The 17,013-nt window shown below is 44.8% G+C and overlaps 1 protein-coding gene and 1 long non-coding RNA gene across 15 annotated transcripts in view; one reads left to right on the top strand and one right to left on the bottom strand.

Annotated features, from left to right (window-relative positions):
• Positions 1-692: 692 nt before the first annotated feature.
• Positions 693-12,805, bottom strand: LOC142404897 (uncharacterized). 3 transcript variants are annotated; one of them, XR_012773991.1, is made up of 5 exons: positions 12,070-12,805; positions 11,810-11,980; positions 10,269-10,361; positions 9,449-9,676; positions 693-1,023 (listed from the first exon to the last, which is right to left on the bottom strand). It is a non-coding gene; the product is annotated as an uncharacterized LOC142404897 (long non-coding RNA). The 3 variants fall into 3 exon arrangements; XR_012773990.1 differs by lacking the exon at positions 693-1,023 and having other exon boundaries at positions 7,306-9,676; XR_012773992.1 differs by lacking the exons at positions 693-1,023; positions 11,810-11,980; positions 12,070-12,805 and adding an exon at positions 11,356-11,787 and having other exon boundaries at positions 7,306-9,676.
• Positions 12,806-14,365: 1,560 nt separating this feature from the next.
• AP1S2 (adaptor related protein complex 1 subunit sigma 2) overlaps positions 14,366-17,013 on the top strand; it is a 33,397-nt gene continuing 30,749 nt past the window's right edge. For 10 of the 12 annotated variants that reach the window (XR_012778518.1, XR_012778516.1, XR_012778508.1 and 7 more), the window contains exons 1-2: positions 14,366-14,505; positions 15,952-16,132. Coding sequence is in view for 5 of the 12 variants with exons in the window: in XM_075521913.1 (XP_075378028.1) it covers positions 15,954-16,132 (179 nt within the window). In the remaining 7 variants the exon portion in view is untranslated. Of the gene's footprint in view, positions 14,520-15,411; positions 15,432-15,951; positions 16,133-17,013 lie in introns of those variants that run through there. The other 2 variants (XM_075521923.1, XM_075521933.1) reach the window with 2 other exon arrangements.

Genomic DNA, 17,013 nt, shown 5'->3' on the forward strand with positions numbered 1-17,013 from the left:
AACAGCCTGCCAACAAATACTTACTTATTTAATGCAGCTTCTTTTTTTCATCTAAAAAGCCATCCTCCAGACACATTTTCCTTTGCAGATGTTTCATCTAGACACTTATTTCTACAGAGAGCTTGTATTTTTCCTTCCTTATGCATCTATTCATTTGTGGTATAAGGCTTGCAAAGGTTTTAATATTTGTTCTGTTTTTACATGGTCCATAAGCACGTTATTGTGACACAAAATAAATGTTTCAGTTCAGAATGTATATAGCCTAGGGACAGATCACAGACACAGATGCGCCTCAGAAATACGCCAGAGACTGGTAACATTCACTGTTCGGTTAGCAAGAAAATTTTCTGCTTGCAGTAGATCCTTCCCACCTTGGCTGCAAAATTTATTTGAAGAATGGGATTTAGGAGAGGGTACAAATGCTACGGTTCAGGAACAAAGAACAAATTTAAGTCTTGAACATTCCTCTGGTTCCATGACGAGTGGATCTAATCAATTAGTAAAATCAGTAACATCTCTTCAAAACAATGTTAAGGAATTCTTATCAAATGAGTATTGGTGGCATCATGGTACACAGAATACACACGGTACATCTGCAAGATCAACTGGCCTATAACCTTCTCTTTTCCCTATGAACGGAGAGGTAGCATTACAGTGCCAATATAAGAAATAATACTTCAATGTTGCATTTCTATGTCATGTCCACCCCATACCATTACGGAGATACAATGATGTCAAAAGACCACTTGAGATGGAAACAAAGAGAACTTCCCTCTGTTTCACTTCCAGCTGCCCCTACTACAACTTGATTTCTGTGTTCAGACTGCAGTTTTCAGCCCAAGGTGCAGGCACTGCTCCAAAGTGGTGGCGAAGAGGTCCTGTGTGATGCTCAAGGGATGGGAGCGGTGACAGCAAACTCTATGCAAACTTCTACACTCACCCACGCAAAACCAGCCTGGGTCCAGCTGGACACCACTGGATACAGATGGAGGGATCGGACCATGAAGCCCAGTGCTCTCATATCTGAAAGCAAGGTATGAAGACATTTAAATGAACCCCTGATTTAGCCTGTAAGCATCCAGACTGTATTCGCACAGTGCCCAGCACACTGGGTTTTGGAAGCTCTAGGGATCAGAAAATAATAATATTTGTTTTCTAGATAGGATTTAAATAAGCACTATATAACTATTTTAGCAAATAAATAAATATGCATTAATGTGCCGGGGTAGCTTCCTTGACTCTAAATTAAAATAACCTAATAAAAATACCCAAATGTTTCAGTCAACTCACATTTTTATCTGTGTGACTTAGAGGAGGATTATCATGTGGCCATATTATTTACGTATTTTTCAGGCACGATTAAGAAAACGTAGTGATTGGAAAAGTATCCCAATTGGGACAGATAACATTTATGTGATACGTGGGCTGATTGGAGATTTTAAAGTGCTGTTTGTTATGCTACAGCCAGTTATGAAACAAATGATCTGGCTCCAACATAAACTGTTAAACTGAAAACATGCCAGAGGGAGACAGCTGTCAGTACATTAAAAAGTCATTTTCTCAGAAAACAAAGACTTAAACCAATCATTTTATAAACATATTTCTTTGCCCAACCAGATTTACGTAACTCTAATGGTTCGTCTGCTGCATGGAGAAATAAAGTAAGTTTTTGCTCACGATTTTTCAGGAATTTCTACTTGGGAAGAACAGATGGTGCTAAAAAACTGAACAAGGGTAACAGCATTATCAGGCTTTCAGCTACAAAATCGATTCTTACTACACACATTTAAAATGGAAGCAATGCATACCACAAACCTTTGACTGTGGCCAACCCACAGTTTGCATTTAAATGACACTGTTCCTAGTGTCCAGGATCACATTTTGGAATGATTTTCTCCAGATTTGTGACAAAGGCTTGGGATTATAAATTAAAGACATGACAAACTTGCCAGTGGTGTAAACTTGTATCTCTCTGATAAATCAGTGAATGTAGGGATTTATACAGCACAAGGATCCAAAGTCACGCTTTCCAAACAATCTATGCCATGTTTCATGCTGACCCAGGTGCCTGCCTGGACAGGTCTTAGGGAGGCTGGCCCTCCAGACAAATCTCAGAGCACTGCATTTTCCCCCAAATCATTTTGTACTTTTGTACATCATCCAAGCAATTATTCCTGGACCCCTCACTGCCTTAACTCCTCTTCTGAAAGGCCACCTCTGTGACACTCAGCCACCTAGAGAAACCAGAGATCCCGAATTACTCTGTCCTTCTGCACCTGCATATTCAATAGCCCCGAAAGTAAAGGCAGCACTCAAGTGTAAAAGCCTGAAATCCCAGCCCTCTCACTTCAGAAAATAAATTAAAATTCAGCACCAAGGTAATCCATTACCTGGACTGCTGTGGGTTAGAGTCCCAAGAATCACGAGTACTGAGGGGACAAGAAATGTCAAGTTCACTAATTCAAGCCAGGGAATTTATGAGAAGGGAATGGGGTGGCTTTACAACCCTGTTAATGTCTGTGCTGGCATGGATAATTTTGAGCTGACAAGCTACTGCTGGATGAAATATATTCATTTACTTTGCCTTTCACTCTTGTTCAGCGAGCCAAGTCTTGACAGAGCTATTGTTTCTGGTTTTATTTGAAACTTATTTTACCTGTTACTTTTCTTAAAGGCACAGTTCCTGCTGTTGTTGTGTAGAAATTCTTTCTTTTCTTCTTCTTCTTGCTTGTTATACTTCCCTTTTTCCCTTTCCTTCTCCCCCTTCTTCTTCCCCTCCTTCCCTCCTTTCCTCTGTCCTTCCCTCCCCTCTTCCCCCCTTCCCTCCCTCCTTCCCTCTGTCCTTCCCTCCCCTCTTCCCCCCTTCCTTCCCGCCTTCCCTCTGTCCTTCCCTCCCCTCTTCCCCCCTTCCTTCCCTCCTTCCCGCACCTAAAACCTTAGCCCACTGTAGAGAGAAAAATGAAAAATGACCTGTATGGATGTTAAAGACCCAGAAGCCAAACAGCGAGGAAAAGGAACCCTCCAATGTATTTATTTCTAAATATAATTTGGGGCCAGGCTTCTGTGGGCTTTGAAAACATGGAACTGATAATAAGGTCACCCACTAGGATTTAAAACCAGGGCTGTCTCTACAGCGCAGTATTGAGAGTGGCGGGTGGCAGCCGTGCACAGACACAATCTGTTAAAGCAATAATAATGATTACTACGCTCCTCTCCAGAAGCAGCACCACTAATGAAAATGCGTAACCTAAATATGTCATTACCAGCAACTTCTAAGAGAAGTCTAACGGCACCGGTTGCGTATGCAGCCGGCAAGGCCCACAGCTTCTGCTCCCTGAGAGACGGTGAGGCACTGGCTCCACTCTGCAGCACAGGGGGAAAAGAGCAACCACATAAATCTGCCTGCCTGGTGTCTGGTGAATCTGCCTTTTTCTCAGAGACAGACCCTGCATGTCTGGCTCTGTCTGGCTCCAGAGGCGTCTGCCCTGCGCGGGTGGGAGGGCAGCTGTGCCTGCGCCCAGGAACCAGGAGCGCCCCGAGCCCCAGAGCTCGCCCCGAGCCCCAGCCAGGCACGGCCCCTTGGCACGGTGACATCCTTCCCTGGCGTCCTTTCCCTGGCCAGGTGCTGCTCACCCCAGCTGAGCAGGATGATTCAGCGCTTGGTGGAAGGTAAGCGTAGGTGCTGCCAAAGTCTCCTCCAGTGTGGTGATGTCTAAACTGGAGCGTTATTCAGGGCTGTCAGCCAGTTTTTAGCCTGCACCCATCCATCATCCACTCCTCAGTCTGGTGATTTCAGTCTGGCGCTGCTTTAAGGCCCAAAACTGACTTAGCGCCCGTCTGTTTCTAGGACTGGGCGGATCTGCAGTGAGAGTGCAGGCAAGCCGGAGTGCCAGTGGCCCTGCATCCCTGTCCCTTAGCCCTGTCACCCCTGGCTGTGCCAGGGCTCCCGTGGGTGGCACAAGGGCAGGTCCCGGCACACAGAGAGCCACCAGCTCCACGCTCCGCTACACACAAGTGGGTACGGAAACAATGAGGCAACGGGAGCACCACTCGCTGTGGCGTGGAAATGCTCCCATGTTGGGCTAATGTGTAAGGTCAGAGCTGCTCACCTCTGAGGGAGGACCTCAGCGAAATGTATAGCGGGCATGTACCCTGCAAGCATTGGATGTAAACGTGCACATCCTGGTCTTAAATAAAACTTGCTGTGCAACACGTCAAGTTACACAGAAAGAATCTTTTAAAAGCACACCACTCCTAATTAAGGAGATACCCTCATAAAAGTTGTTTTGAGCATTTACTACATATAAATGAAAGATAGGAAAGGAAAAACAATTATTTTTCTCAGCTTCTTAATATTCTTAATGTAGTCAATTAAATCAGCATAAACTACACCCACCTCCAGTTCAGACTCGGCCTGGTTTTTATGATATTGCATCACCACTGTACACAGAACTTTCCCAGCAAGGAACAACTGAGTGTATCAGTACCTCTTTCAATTTGCAAGTGTACAGTCAGTAACCCTTTCTCAGACACAAACGCGCACACACACACGGACACATACGCGCTTTGGGCTCTTGCTGAATGGAGGTTTCTACCGCCAGGCAGGCTGTGAGGCCAAGTCAGACAGTGAAATGATGGCGGTGGTACCCTCTTCTCTGGGCCACCTACAGCGACATTCTCCTTAACAAGTCACTACCCTGTTCCTTGCCACTTGCTCGAACAGGAGCAGGAAAGTCAGCGTCACAGTAAATATTTACAAAGCAAGCATCCCTGTTTCCATTTTTAAATCACTGTTTGCTCGTTATATTGCCCATCCCTTTTATGGTGATATTATAGATGTTTTCTTCTATCTCCACTTTGGTATCACAAATAGTTCCATCCAGCCGCCTATGAAGACATAATCTTTCTTCTTGAATTTGTCAGTGAATTAGGTATCCAAGAGAGAGGAGCCCAGATGAACTAAACTGTTTCAGTGGGAGGTATACAAAAACTGTATATCCTGTGTGACAACTCTAGATGCAATATTCTTAGGTGTGAGGCCTTCTTTTTGGGAAATTCAGCTGAAACCCCTCGTTTGTATTTATCTTCTTTAGACAGTATTTTTTAACCAATATGCATCCATTTGACTAGCCACCTTCATCTGTCAGTCATCGCCTCATCTTAGCCAGCTTGTATGTTGCAGGAAAATAAAAGGGTAATGTGGGAAAAAAGCAGACTAGTTTAGTTTGTCTGCTAAATATGCTCTCTTAAAATGAGAGTGGTGAGATAAATTATGCCTATCTAGTAGCTAAGGTAGTGCCTGCATCTGTAGCCTCTACAAGCTTTAATAACCAGGGTACACTCTGTACTCAGGAGACGAAGAAATCTTCTGAAAATGATCTTTTGTGCACAGAACTATCACTCAAAGCAGGCATCCATGATGGAGAAACCACTGATCTCTGGTTTTGGACAACCATGGTGCTTCCCTGATTTTGCACTTGCATCTATTTCCTTTTTTAGCTACTTAGCTGTGTGATGAATTGTAATGGGAGTTGTTCTGGGTAATGCAAGTAAGAGTGGGCTAAAGAAGGCGAGCTGCTACATAAATTGTGCTGTTTGTTACAGCTTTTAAGTTGTTTAAACAGCCATACTGATGAAATGTTGGTAACCATCTGCTACCAACATTTGTAAATAAATATAAACCAACCTAAGTATTCCCTGGCTTGTTGCTCTGTTTCAGGCATGGGTCTCTTGTTTTTGTTGTTTTGTTTGGGTTTTTTTTGTTTTTTTTTTTTTTTTAACTCTATATGTAGTTTATGCACAGAATTTCTTCAGACTGTTTAGCTGCCTGGGGGTGACTTCACTATGCTATTCTTTGGTACCCCTCAATGCAAATTACTCATGACTGAACTGAGAGGAAGGACGCCTAATTCTGATTATTCAGTGGCAACACAAGCTGTAAAACTGTAATCTGTTCACAGCAGACTGGGAAGAGAGATTAATTATAAGCTTTCTTTACATGAGTTCCTTTTGCAAATCTGAGCAAGTGGGACAAACCTGTTCTACTTACAGAAGGAAGATATTTCATAGCATTTAGGAGCTTACCCTACCCAAAACTCAGCTGTGTTTGGCTCTATAGAAGTAAGAGACAGAATTTTGAAAGTTTGAATCTTTAGTTTTGGCCTTACATCAGGGTCAACTGTATTATACACAGCAGCTCTGGAACACTACTCATTTCAGTGCATCCTCTCCCATGCATGCTTCCTCTCTGACTTGTGATCATACAATCTCTCTTTTGTTTCCACAACAGTTGCTTACTGGGAAAAATAATATTATGAAAATTGTACTAGAAATCAGCTATTGGGTACTTCTTCAAGCATCTACCACAATAAATGTTACTTGTTGACTCTTGCTATCATTTTGCACCATAGTGCCCCAGGGAAATAAAAGCTGCTTACTCTCAGATCTGATTTCCTTTCTGACAGTTTTGTCTCTGCAACAAACAGTGCCTCTAAGTTAGGAGTGCTCAGAGGGAAACTCACATTTTGGAGAAAGTGTTTAAAAAGATTATGATGTAATGAAAGGACTTCTTGAGAGCCAGATTTTCCTATTAGAGTGTTACTTTCTGACAACTGGTAGTTAAGTTTTACAACACATCAAGTGCTGTGCACATTTTAGACGCCTTTTTTCTTTTGTTGATGCTCTGCATTGAGTTATTATCTCTTATTGAACATGACTTCTAAATAGTTCCGTGAGATGTAATATACTAGAAATGTCTCTTGACTAATTTTTTAAAAAAAGTTTAAGTATTCCTTTCCCACTAGAGAGCTAGATCAAATATGAACAGAGCTGTATTATTTTGCACAAACCAATCATCTCTTTTGCTTCCAGATGACTGCAATGCTTATGAAAGCTGCCAGGATGCATTAAAATCATTCATGAATTTGTAATAAGGGTCTTAGGTTCCACATGGCAAGTCTTTTGCATTGCCAAAGGATTCATCCTTGTTAAAAGCACACTCTGCAGTTTTGAAACACTGGCCTTTCAGACTTGAGCAAATAATTGAATCTCCTTTTGGCTTTGTTCCACTAATGACCCATTGGAATAGGGCAGACCCCTAAGTCAGAGAGTAAATGGGGTCTTCTTACTGGGACAGGCTTCTAACTGTTTGATATGCTGCTGTACAGCTGGAAATAAGAAGTGAAGCCTGCACTTGAGGAACAAAATGTTCAGGGAAAAAGGAGGAGTTACTCGGTTCTCTTGCAGCTATTTGTAACAAATATTAAGATGGGTATTAATGGAGTGTGAGTAGAAATATGTGTGAAAGTACTAGAAGAAGCGGTAGAACATGTATTAAAAAGAAAGGCATGTGAATGAAAAGAAGGAACAAACCGACCTAAAGGTAAGGTGCCAAACAAGATGAAGAACAAGTCTGGAGCCATAAAATACCCAAAGGCAACAATACATTCATGAATTTGTGAAGGGTGAAGCAAAATAGTGAGGCAAAGTATCCCAAACACCATCCCCTCCTAGAGAGTACAAAAAGCAAGTCCAAAATCAGTTCATTTGCCAATCAAGAAACCCAGAGGCACAATGACGACTTAACAGACAGCATCCTTATGCTCTGTGTGATCACACACGTGATCTTGGCCAGACCATTTGAACACACAAATTTTGGTGCTTCTGAGTATGTGGGTGTGAAAGTGTAAAGGGAGACAGCCACCTGTTCAGATTTTGTTTATAAAATCACATTCCCCTTCCATAAGATCTCATGGTGAGCTTTATCACATTCATTTCTTATGCTCTTTAGTTCTTCAAAATCCTTCAAAACCCAGAGATCCCCAGTACACGCTCTTTCAACTGATGCACACATCCCCCTGGCAAAGATGTTTGCTGCAACTGCTGTGTAGCAGCTTTAAGGTAGGACAAGGGTGGCACTGCAAAGATAGGCTTTACGACGTAATGGCCCAGAGGGGGCCAGACAGCTTGAATGAGACACCACATGGATAAAATTTTCTCACATGCGCACACAGCCAGCACAAAAAATCTATGCATCATTTAAATTCATCTTGAGACTTTAAAATTAGGGAGTAAGTGGTTTACAGGCCTTTGGCTGCCCCAGTTTCATCCTCTTTAAACACTTCAGCCAAAAAGAAAATGGCAATAAGTGAAGGCCTTACAGACTGTGTTGTCCCTTTATGGTAGTAGCAAGAAATAGGCAGATCACGTAATATATTTTCTTTAAAAGGACTGAGGAAGTTGTATTGAGCTTTCCAGCAGGATTTGAAATGAAAGCTTAGTGTAATACTGTAGGATCAGTGTGGAAGCTTGGGAGATTTAGGAGTCTGATTATAACATGGAACATTTTAGTTTTAGGTCACCATTTCACATTCAGACCAGTTTCCAAGTTTCCATGAAAAGTTTCTATCTGCTGAAAATTAGGACACGCGCTATGCAAGTCTGTATCTTCTGTCCTGGTTACACAAAGCAATGTGCCGATCTGGGAAAGTCAGGAGTTGGAAACTGGATTATCTCCTTGGTGCAAAAGGCAGTACCTTCTGAGCTCTGTTAGATCAGGCTTCATACACAGTCAGATCAAAAGGCCTTACAGGATCATCAGTTGGGCACGTCTTGTAGCAAGGACAGAAGAGGACACATATGCCTAAATGAGGACTTCAGTGGATTTAGGGTGACCAAACTGTGTTCCAGAAAACCTACGCACTGTCTTACTCTGGCTGTGTCTGACCTCACACACATCCTACCCAGAGTTGTGCTCTGGTATATTAAAAAAAATTCCTTATCCTGGGCAAAACTGAGCATCTCCGCACAAGCTTATCCGAGTACTTCTTCATCTGAGGGGATGGATCCAGTGTGTCCTGCTTAACCTGCAGCATCAGCCACTTCACAAACCAGTGGCAGCTACTGCTTTCTTAGGAGTGCCAGAGGATGAGCAAGATATAGGCGAGATGCTTTATTCAACAACTCCTTAAAGTAAAGTACTGACGCAGTCTCAGAAATCCCAGCCTCCTCTCTTTCCTTTCCTCTCTCCCCCTCTCTCCCTTCCTCCCAGCAACTACCCTGGGAGGCTGAAAAGCCGGGTTTCCTAACACACTCGCTTCAGAAACCATTCAATTCTTTGCTGCGCTGTGGCACAGTTGTAGCAGTGGAGCCGGAAGGAGCATTGGGAGTTGTGACAGTTTCTTCATAAATGTCTGCAGAGCAGTTCATTTTTCAATTCTGGGGCCTCTAAGCACTACTCCAACATAAACATTGAAAAACAAAAGATAAGAACATCACCTAAGTAAAAAAGAGAGAAATCTGCTGCTCACCAGCCCAACATACACAACACTACCAGCTAGCTTGTGTGTGTCTTACTCAAACAGCTGCTGTGCCTTGCACAGGCTCAGGCTAACGAACACGGTAAATAAGAGCAAGCCACCACTGACTGGCAACTACCACATTCCCTTACCTCATTTCTGCATATTCAGACACTTTCAAAAGCAGGTTTTTATTTTCCAAAGCAAATGACATGTGTAAGCCATGGCTTAGGTTATGTAATTTTCATAACCAGGCTGGAAGACCACACTTCAGCTTCAAACTATTCCTTCTGCTCTGAAAATTCAACTTCAAGGACGAACACTCATGATGCTCACTTTGTAGCTGTGCCTATCACACATGTGGCCTGACATCCATGTTCCTGAGGGAGAGCCATACATGACTGTTAGAAACCAATTGTATTTAAAAGAATTTCAATGTCCAGAAGTCTCTCTCAGGCAAACCTGTAACACTTACACAGAAGAGACAGGCAGGTAAGGACTCCAGGCATGATCTGATGATTTACTAGCATCTAGCAATCAGGCTACTAGATTGCACTAAATAGTATTTAATCAAGAGAGAGAGCTCCACATAAAGAAAGGAGCATAGCAATGAAAACTCTCATTTACGGTCTCATGTATACTTACTTTGGCTCCACTGAGATTAAGTGTTCTGCATGAATCATAGCGGTACGCTGATAGTTTGGCCAACGCTCAGACAGTACATCAGGGAAGAGAATTGCATATAATAACGCAACATCCTGTTTGGAGGCTTAAGAGGCAAAAATCTAGCAGTAATCAGTTCCAAGGCTAGTAACTCAGTTCTTATTGCCTTCATAATGACTCCACAGTTATTCAGTCAATGAAAATGGAGTCTGATATTGAGCATGAAGAAGATAAATTAACAATAAAATGGGTCTCACTCATACATCCACTGCTTACTTTAGTGGAGACCTGCAAATTTACAGTATGCACTTTTAAAGTATGTTGCCCTCCTCTTTAAGGCGCTGAGATTGTTGAAGGGAGGCTGGAGCAAAGCCTTTCTTTACTAAATACTGGGTTGCTTTCCTGAAGGGAAAAAAAAAGCTGTTAAAATTTAATAAACAAATTTTCCATGGGAATTAATAAATAGTTCATGTTACAAAGGCCTTTTGGTTTACCCATCATTTTGGCTAACAATGAAAACAAACGAAAATTCTTTTAGGGGCTTCAGATTTGACACTAACACCATGCATGAAGTGCCAAATGCCAGGATATCAGCCTTATTAATTTAGGTATAAGACCCAATATTCCAGACAAACCTACTATATACTAATTAATAAAAAAACCCAAACCAACCAACCAAATAACCCCAAGCAACCAACCAACCAACCTCAAGAATTGACATAAACCATACCAGGCAAACCCAAGCAAATTTAATCTTATTTGATGTAAGCTTCCTTCCTCCCATCCTGCCTCTCTCCCCAGCTCCAAGCAGTTCTCTTCTGTGTCTCAAGTCATGCTGGAAATAACCTAGAGAGCAAACTCTTGGCTGGAGACCCCAAATGTCTTATAGTCAATGGATATATCCCCTGAAGACTTGCCTTACATCTAAAATGGAATACCAAGGAATTTACAACTACAGCAGTTGAAAACTCCATCCATAATAAACCAGGGGGTTATCATTCATGGCTTAGAAGCCACAATACTGAGCTCATTCTTTAAAATCCATCTTGTTAAAGCTGGTTATAAGACAATAAACAAAGCCTAATGAACAGAAGACTCACTGTGTCATGTCCAAAATTAGACCACATGACATTTGCATTGTCATGGGTTTGTGGAATACTCAAAGGCTATTGTATTATTGTTTTAAGCATCATATGTATCTTTATCAATTTGATAATTACAGCTAGTTCAGTATATTGCTAGTTCAACGGGTAAGCAACAGGATAATTTCTTACAGGAATAAACGATGGAGCCGGTATAAAGAGGTGTAATTAGTACAAATTGCAACACTGAAAAAAAATGCAAACAGCAAGTCTTCTGATGTTCCTGAAAGAAACAGCACAAAGGACTGCATTACCTGTTTGTCACTGCCCTCCTGACAGAGGTACTGAATCCTGAAACCGATTCACTCGGTTATTGTATCCCCACTTGTACAGCCAAAAGTAGTCCCGTTGGCAATGCCCTGTGTGAGACGCAGCAAAGTGCCAACACAGGAAAAGTGATGGGAACACGGAGCTGGGAATGGGAAGAGGGGGTGGGTGAAGTCAGGATTTAGATCATCTGAAACTGCCATGGAATCACACCTTAAACTGCTTAAAATAAGCAGGGTCATTTTGAGAGAAATGAGTTAAGGAATGATCATATGACTGGCAATCCAGGCAGGCTTGAGAAAATTGCATCCTCCAGCCGGAACAGCGGTGAGGAGGCAGGACAGACTGAGGAAGACAGAAAGCTTCAGCTAAGCTACACCTGGCCTGAGCTAGACACAGTTCCCACCATGCCTGACATACCACTGGTCTCACATGCCTTACCATACCACCTGAAACCGCATATAGCGGATTGATTCTGACCAGAAGATTTAAGAAACTCCAGGTTAAAGTCTGAAGAAATCCAACCAAGTAACAGGGGGGAGGGAGAAAAACAGTGGAACAATTGCCCTTGTATCACTGGATGAAACCATAAACTGAAACCAAGCAGGAAATCTGACAAAAAAATAAAACAAAGATACAGGATCAAAAAAGAGAATCGGTGGAGCTTTGAGACTTTGTCTTTATGCCACCAAAATACACACGTTTCTTGAACCATCTGGGTAGTTCATCTGATTTCAATCAACTAAGGGTTTGTAGAATGTATGGTTCGATCCACACGCAGAAATATTTCACTGAGCTGGGAAGTGACAAATCACAACATAGGTCTGGTGCGACTCCTTCAGAAATTCATTTCTGAGCTCCCATTACCATAACGATGTTAATACACTGGAAAAAGCTCAGATGAAGAGAAATAAAAGTTGGTTGCTGGCTTACATAATGATTTAGAGAAGCACCTGAAGCGTGCATGCACTCGTAATGGATAACTCATGGGATATATGCTGCTAAATTCAAGAATAGCGAAGTGCAGATTAGGAAAGAGATCATTTATGAAAGCTGTCTGAACAACAGGCTATGTTAGACCATGGAACAGCCCCACAAGAAACAAGCAGAGCTGCAATGCATGGCAACTACTGAGGACAAAATAATACACTGGTATAAGGGAAGACTCTATGAGATAACAGATCCATACACATCTGTTTCTGCGCTTGATGAAAGTGCAAATGAGAACGGGATGGCTGCTAAACAAACATTAACGATGACAGGAACAAGCCCCTACAACAGTAGTTCTCACTTCCTCCGTGACCTCTAATATTGTAATTGCCTTATCCATTCAGTTTGGTTTCACACACACCTCCTTGTCCTCATGTCACTTTTCTCTTACAATTATAACCTCTATTATAAAATGGGAAATATATTTGCAGTTTTCCTCAAGTACAATTGATTATAGCATTCCTTGAAATGCCAGAAAATTGGCTTTCCTTTCAGATCATCCACATTTTTACACAAAAGCATTTCCAGCACTGGTTTCTGCTGCCACAGCTGTTTTGTAGCCAGAAGAATAGGCTTTTTTTTTAAGTGTCGATAATAAAAAGTAATAAAAGCGTGACACATCCCAAAGCACTTGGAGCTACTCCTAACGGAGAGCTACAGAGGGGAGCACAATCTTTTCCCCTAGTCCTGTCAATCACTGTGTTACACCATTAAAGGATCAGCTGGTTAAAGTAGTATTTTCTGATTATTGCCACCTTTAATGCTGGTGGGGGGATGAGCACCAATGACGTAAAGGGTTTTAGGTCCTCAAAATATTTTTTTATAAGGTGCTCCAACTTTGGCTTGAAGAGACACGTCTCTAAATTTCTTTCAACTAAGATTTCACCACGTATTCTCAGCCTACCTCCATTAGAACTAAAAAACCCCAACCAATCCACAAAAAAACCAAAACCGACCAATCAAACAAAACCCCAAATCAAGCTGTTTTGGCACGGAAAACCTCTTTAGCTGCACACGAATTAAAAAAAAAAAATTGCGTTTGCGAAACACGACACAGCTAAATACATGACGGCGGCTCATCCTGCGAATCTAATCACCGCTCGCAATCAAGGTGACTTTGGGGAAAAACTTTCCAGGGAAGCGCGGTGCCGCCCGCCCCAGCCCAGCCCAGCCCCCCGCACGCCGCGGCCGACACCAAGCGCCCCCTGGCTCCGGGCGGGGCCGCGTCTCCTCACGGGGAGAGACTCTTCAGGGAGAGCCTCCCGCCCAACGGCTCCGCGCCCCGGCGCCACGCGGGACCCGCCCCGCGCGCGCCTCTGCCACCGCCTCCACCTCCCCCACGCGGGGCGCGCACGTGCTAAAAGGAAACACGCCGCGGCGCAGGCGCAGTCCGGCCGCCCCCCCCCATCCCCCTTACCCCCTCCCCCGCGCCTCGGGGATGGGGAGGTCGAAGGAGGAGTCTCAGTCTCCTGGCGCCTGATTGACTGATGTCATTTCCCCAACTCCGTGCCTCGCCGACCCATTGGCTATTTGCGGACCGCTATCTGCATTGCGCTTCCTGGTTGGCTGTTGCCGCGCCGGGTGTCGCCCTATCCTAATTCGGGCCACGCGGATTAGATTCTTTAACCCCGCCTCCCGCCGAGCCCCTCCCACCGCCGCCGCCAGCTCCTCCCCCGCCGCCTTTTCCTCCCTCTCATTGGTCAACACCGTGCTTCGCTCCTCCCACCCGCCGCCGCGCTGAGCTCCCCGATTGGGCGGCGACGAGCTCCCTCAGGCCCCCTCCTCCTCGCCGCGCTGCGCATGCGCCCATCACCCCCCCCCCGCCCTCCCGCCGCCGCGAGCCGGCGAGCTAATAAAGTTTTGTTCGGAGAGGAAGGGGGGAAACGGCGGCGCCTCCGGGCCCCGCCCCCTTTCTCCCCGCCCCCCGCCCGGGAGCGGCGTCCGCGAGCCCGGCCCCGCCCCGACCTGCCCGAGCGGGGCGGGGGGGGTGGCCGTTGAAGGCGCGCGCGCGCTGGCGCCGGGCTCGAGCCGGCGGCATCTCCCCTCCCCTCCCCTCAGTCCCGCTCGGCAGCCGCCGCGGCAGCAGCAGCAACAGCAGCAGCCGGGGTAGCGGTGCCGTGTCCTCCTCCTCCTCCTCCTCGTTCTTCCTCCCCGGGGCACGGTGAGCACAGCCGCGTGGAGCCGGGCTCGCCTACCTCACCGCGCCGGGACGTGGAGCCTGCGCTGGGGTGCGGCGGGACGCGGGGGTGTTCTCTCTGCCCCGGGTTGTGGGACCCCCTGCTCTCCAGCCCGCCCCGGGGAGCGGCCGTTAGCGGCCGAGGGAGAGGGCGGCCGGCGGCTCTCTCTTGTGTCCCCCGTCCCTCCCCCCCCAACATACAGACACGCTGTGGCGAGCGGGGCGCAGCCCCGGCGGCAGCGCTTCCCCCCGCTCCGCACCCCGGGCTGGGACGGGCGGTGGCTGCCCCTCGCCCGGCGGAGGGGAGCGGGCGCTGCCTTCCTCACGGGTCGGGGCGGGCCCGCACCTCTGCGGCCGCCCCTCGTCCGCGCGGCCGGCAGCGCGTCTCGGGTCGCCCGCGACCGCTCCGGCGTGGGGAGGAGCCGCGGCGGCCGCTCGGGGACGGCGGGGAGCCGGGAGGGTCGCCTGAAGGCAGCGGGAGCGCGAGGGGGTGTTTTGGCGGCGGTGCCGGCCGGAGGGGACGGCGGCTGCGGGCTCGGAGGGCTGCCCCCACGGAGGGAGCGCCCCGGCACCGCCGGGCTTCGGGGCCGCTGCTGCTGCCGCCGCCTCTTGTCTGTGCTGGCGCTGGTCGGACTTGTCACCCGGGACTAGGCTGGGCTTTCTTATCGCATTTCACGTCTGTCATACTGCCTGGGAAACTTCCTTAGCCCAATACAACTTTGAGCAAAAAGGAAAAAAAAAAAAAAAAAGCCCGTTCCTTTAACGTTACAGCTGCTGGAAAACACAGCCGACAAGTTCCTCTTAAAATATAATTGCAACATCACTCCTTTAGAGGAAGCGAGACCTGGAACATAGGACCGCAGGGAAAGCGCTTAATCTATACTCCTTTTGTGTAATGTGAGAAAAGACTAGGCTTTTCTATGCCGTAGGACTCTCCATTGGGAGATTTAATGCCTTTTAAAGTATTCTGAGGCTTTTCAGAAAGATCTTAAGTGCAAATTGCTCCTGCTGTAAGGCTCTAATCCGGTGAATTGAAAAGGAGTTCGGGTATTTGAGGAGGCAGCTGTGCTGTTTTTTTATGTCGTTTTCGGTAGTAAATGCAAATGCAACCATATCAGCAAGACATGGTTTGTCTGAAATTTGGGTGTATTCACTCGCTAGCTGGTGGTTCTGACACCCGATTCTGAGACTTGTGTATCCTTTCTACTATCTTTGCTTTGACTGACCTTGTTCAGCGGAATCCTTTGTATTATTGGTACTTCCACATCTTGTGTAACATCTGCCACCGCTATAGAAATAAATAATGTAGTTAGGGTTTTGGATGGCTATCTTGCTTCCTGTTTGGTTTTCCTCGCAGAAATCTTTTTAGAACTAAGATACTGAGATTAATCCTTTTTTCCCCTCCTTCTAATTCAACAGATGCAGTTTATGTTGCTTTTCAGTCGCCAGGGGAAACTGAGACTCCAGAAGTGGTATGTCCCATTATCTGACAAAGAAAAGAAGAAAATCACAAGGGAACTTGTTCAAACAGTATTAGCCCGCAAACCGAAAATGTGCAGCTTCCTGGAATGGAGAGACCTGAAGATTGTCTACAAAAGGTTGTTCTGTCTCACTAACCTCGTAATTGCCATAGATCACAAACAGCGTAATAAGTATCAAGAAAATAATGAAGGTTGAATTTTTTCTTTTTTTGTTGTTTTTTTTCCTTCTCTCTGCTGGTTATGGAAAAGACTGACTTTTTTCCCTTGAATCTAATTTGATAACCAAGTAGGAATCATTCATGTGTGGAAAATCACTCATGCGTTTAGAAGTGTGCTGAAGAAAAGAAATGAGGTTTTCTTCCACTTTCATAAGGAGTGGTGGTTCTTAGTTCTCTGTTTAGATTCACACAGTACATCAATGCATACAAATATGATGCATGTAAGATCTAATAAGTGATAAAGAAAAACTAAATTTTATAAACATTTATTTTGGGCAGTGACTTCATAAATCACCTGAAAATGTAACTTGCTTTTAAAGGCTCATAGAAATAAGGGAATCATTCTTTCAGAGTACCTAGTTTGGGTTTTTTTTGTTTTTTTTTAATTATTTTTTAGTATGAATACAAAAAGGCAATTTCTCCTAATTGAAGAAATCATGGCTAGCTTTCTTTTGGTGGAAAGTACTGTATAATTTTCTTTGCAGTAGTTTTATTTCTCAGTTGTTCCCTAACTTTTCCAGGAGTATTTGGCAAGCATTTTTTAGCTTCATGCTGATCTTTAGAATGTATTACAACATATAGATGTGAAAATAATTTTCTCCACAAATAATGGTAATCCTCATCCTGATTTGGTAGGCTGCATCTCTTCCAGCTAAAGCTGGTGCTATGAAACCTTGAGTTATCTCCCTTCTCTAGTTAGGTATAAACTTATAAACTTAAGAAGGTTTATGCATTCTTACTTTATTTTTGAGATGGTAAATAATTTGTGCCCTATGATAA

Source organism: Mycteria americana, chromosome 1, assembly GCF_035582795.1.
Source record: "Mycteria americana isolate JAX WOST 10 ecotype Jacksonville Zoo and Gardens chromosome 1, USCA_MyAme_1.0, whole genome shotgun sequence".
NCBI lineage: Eukaryota > Metazoa > Chordata > Aves > Ciconiiformes > Ciconiidae > Mycteria > Mycteria americana.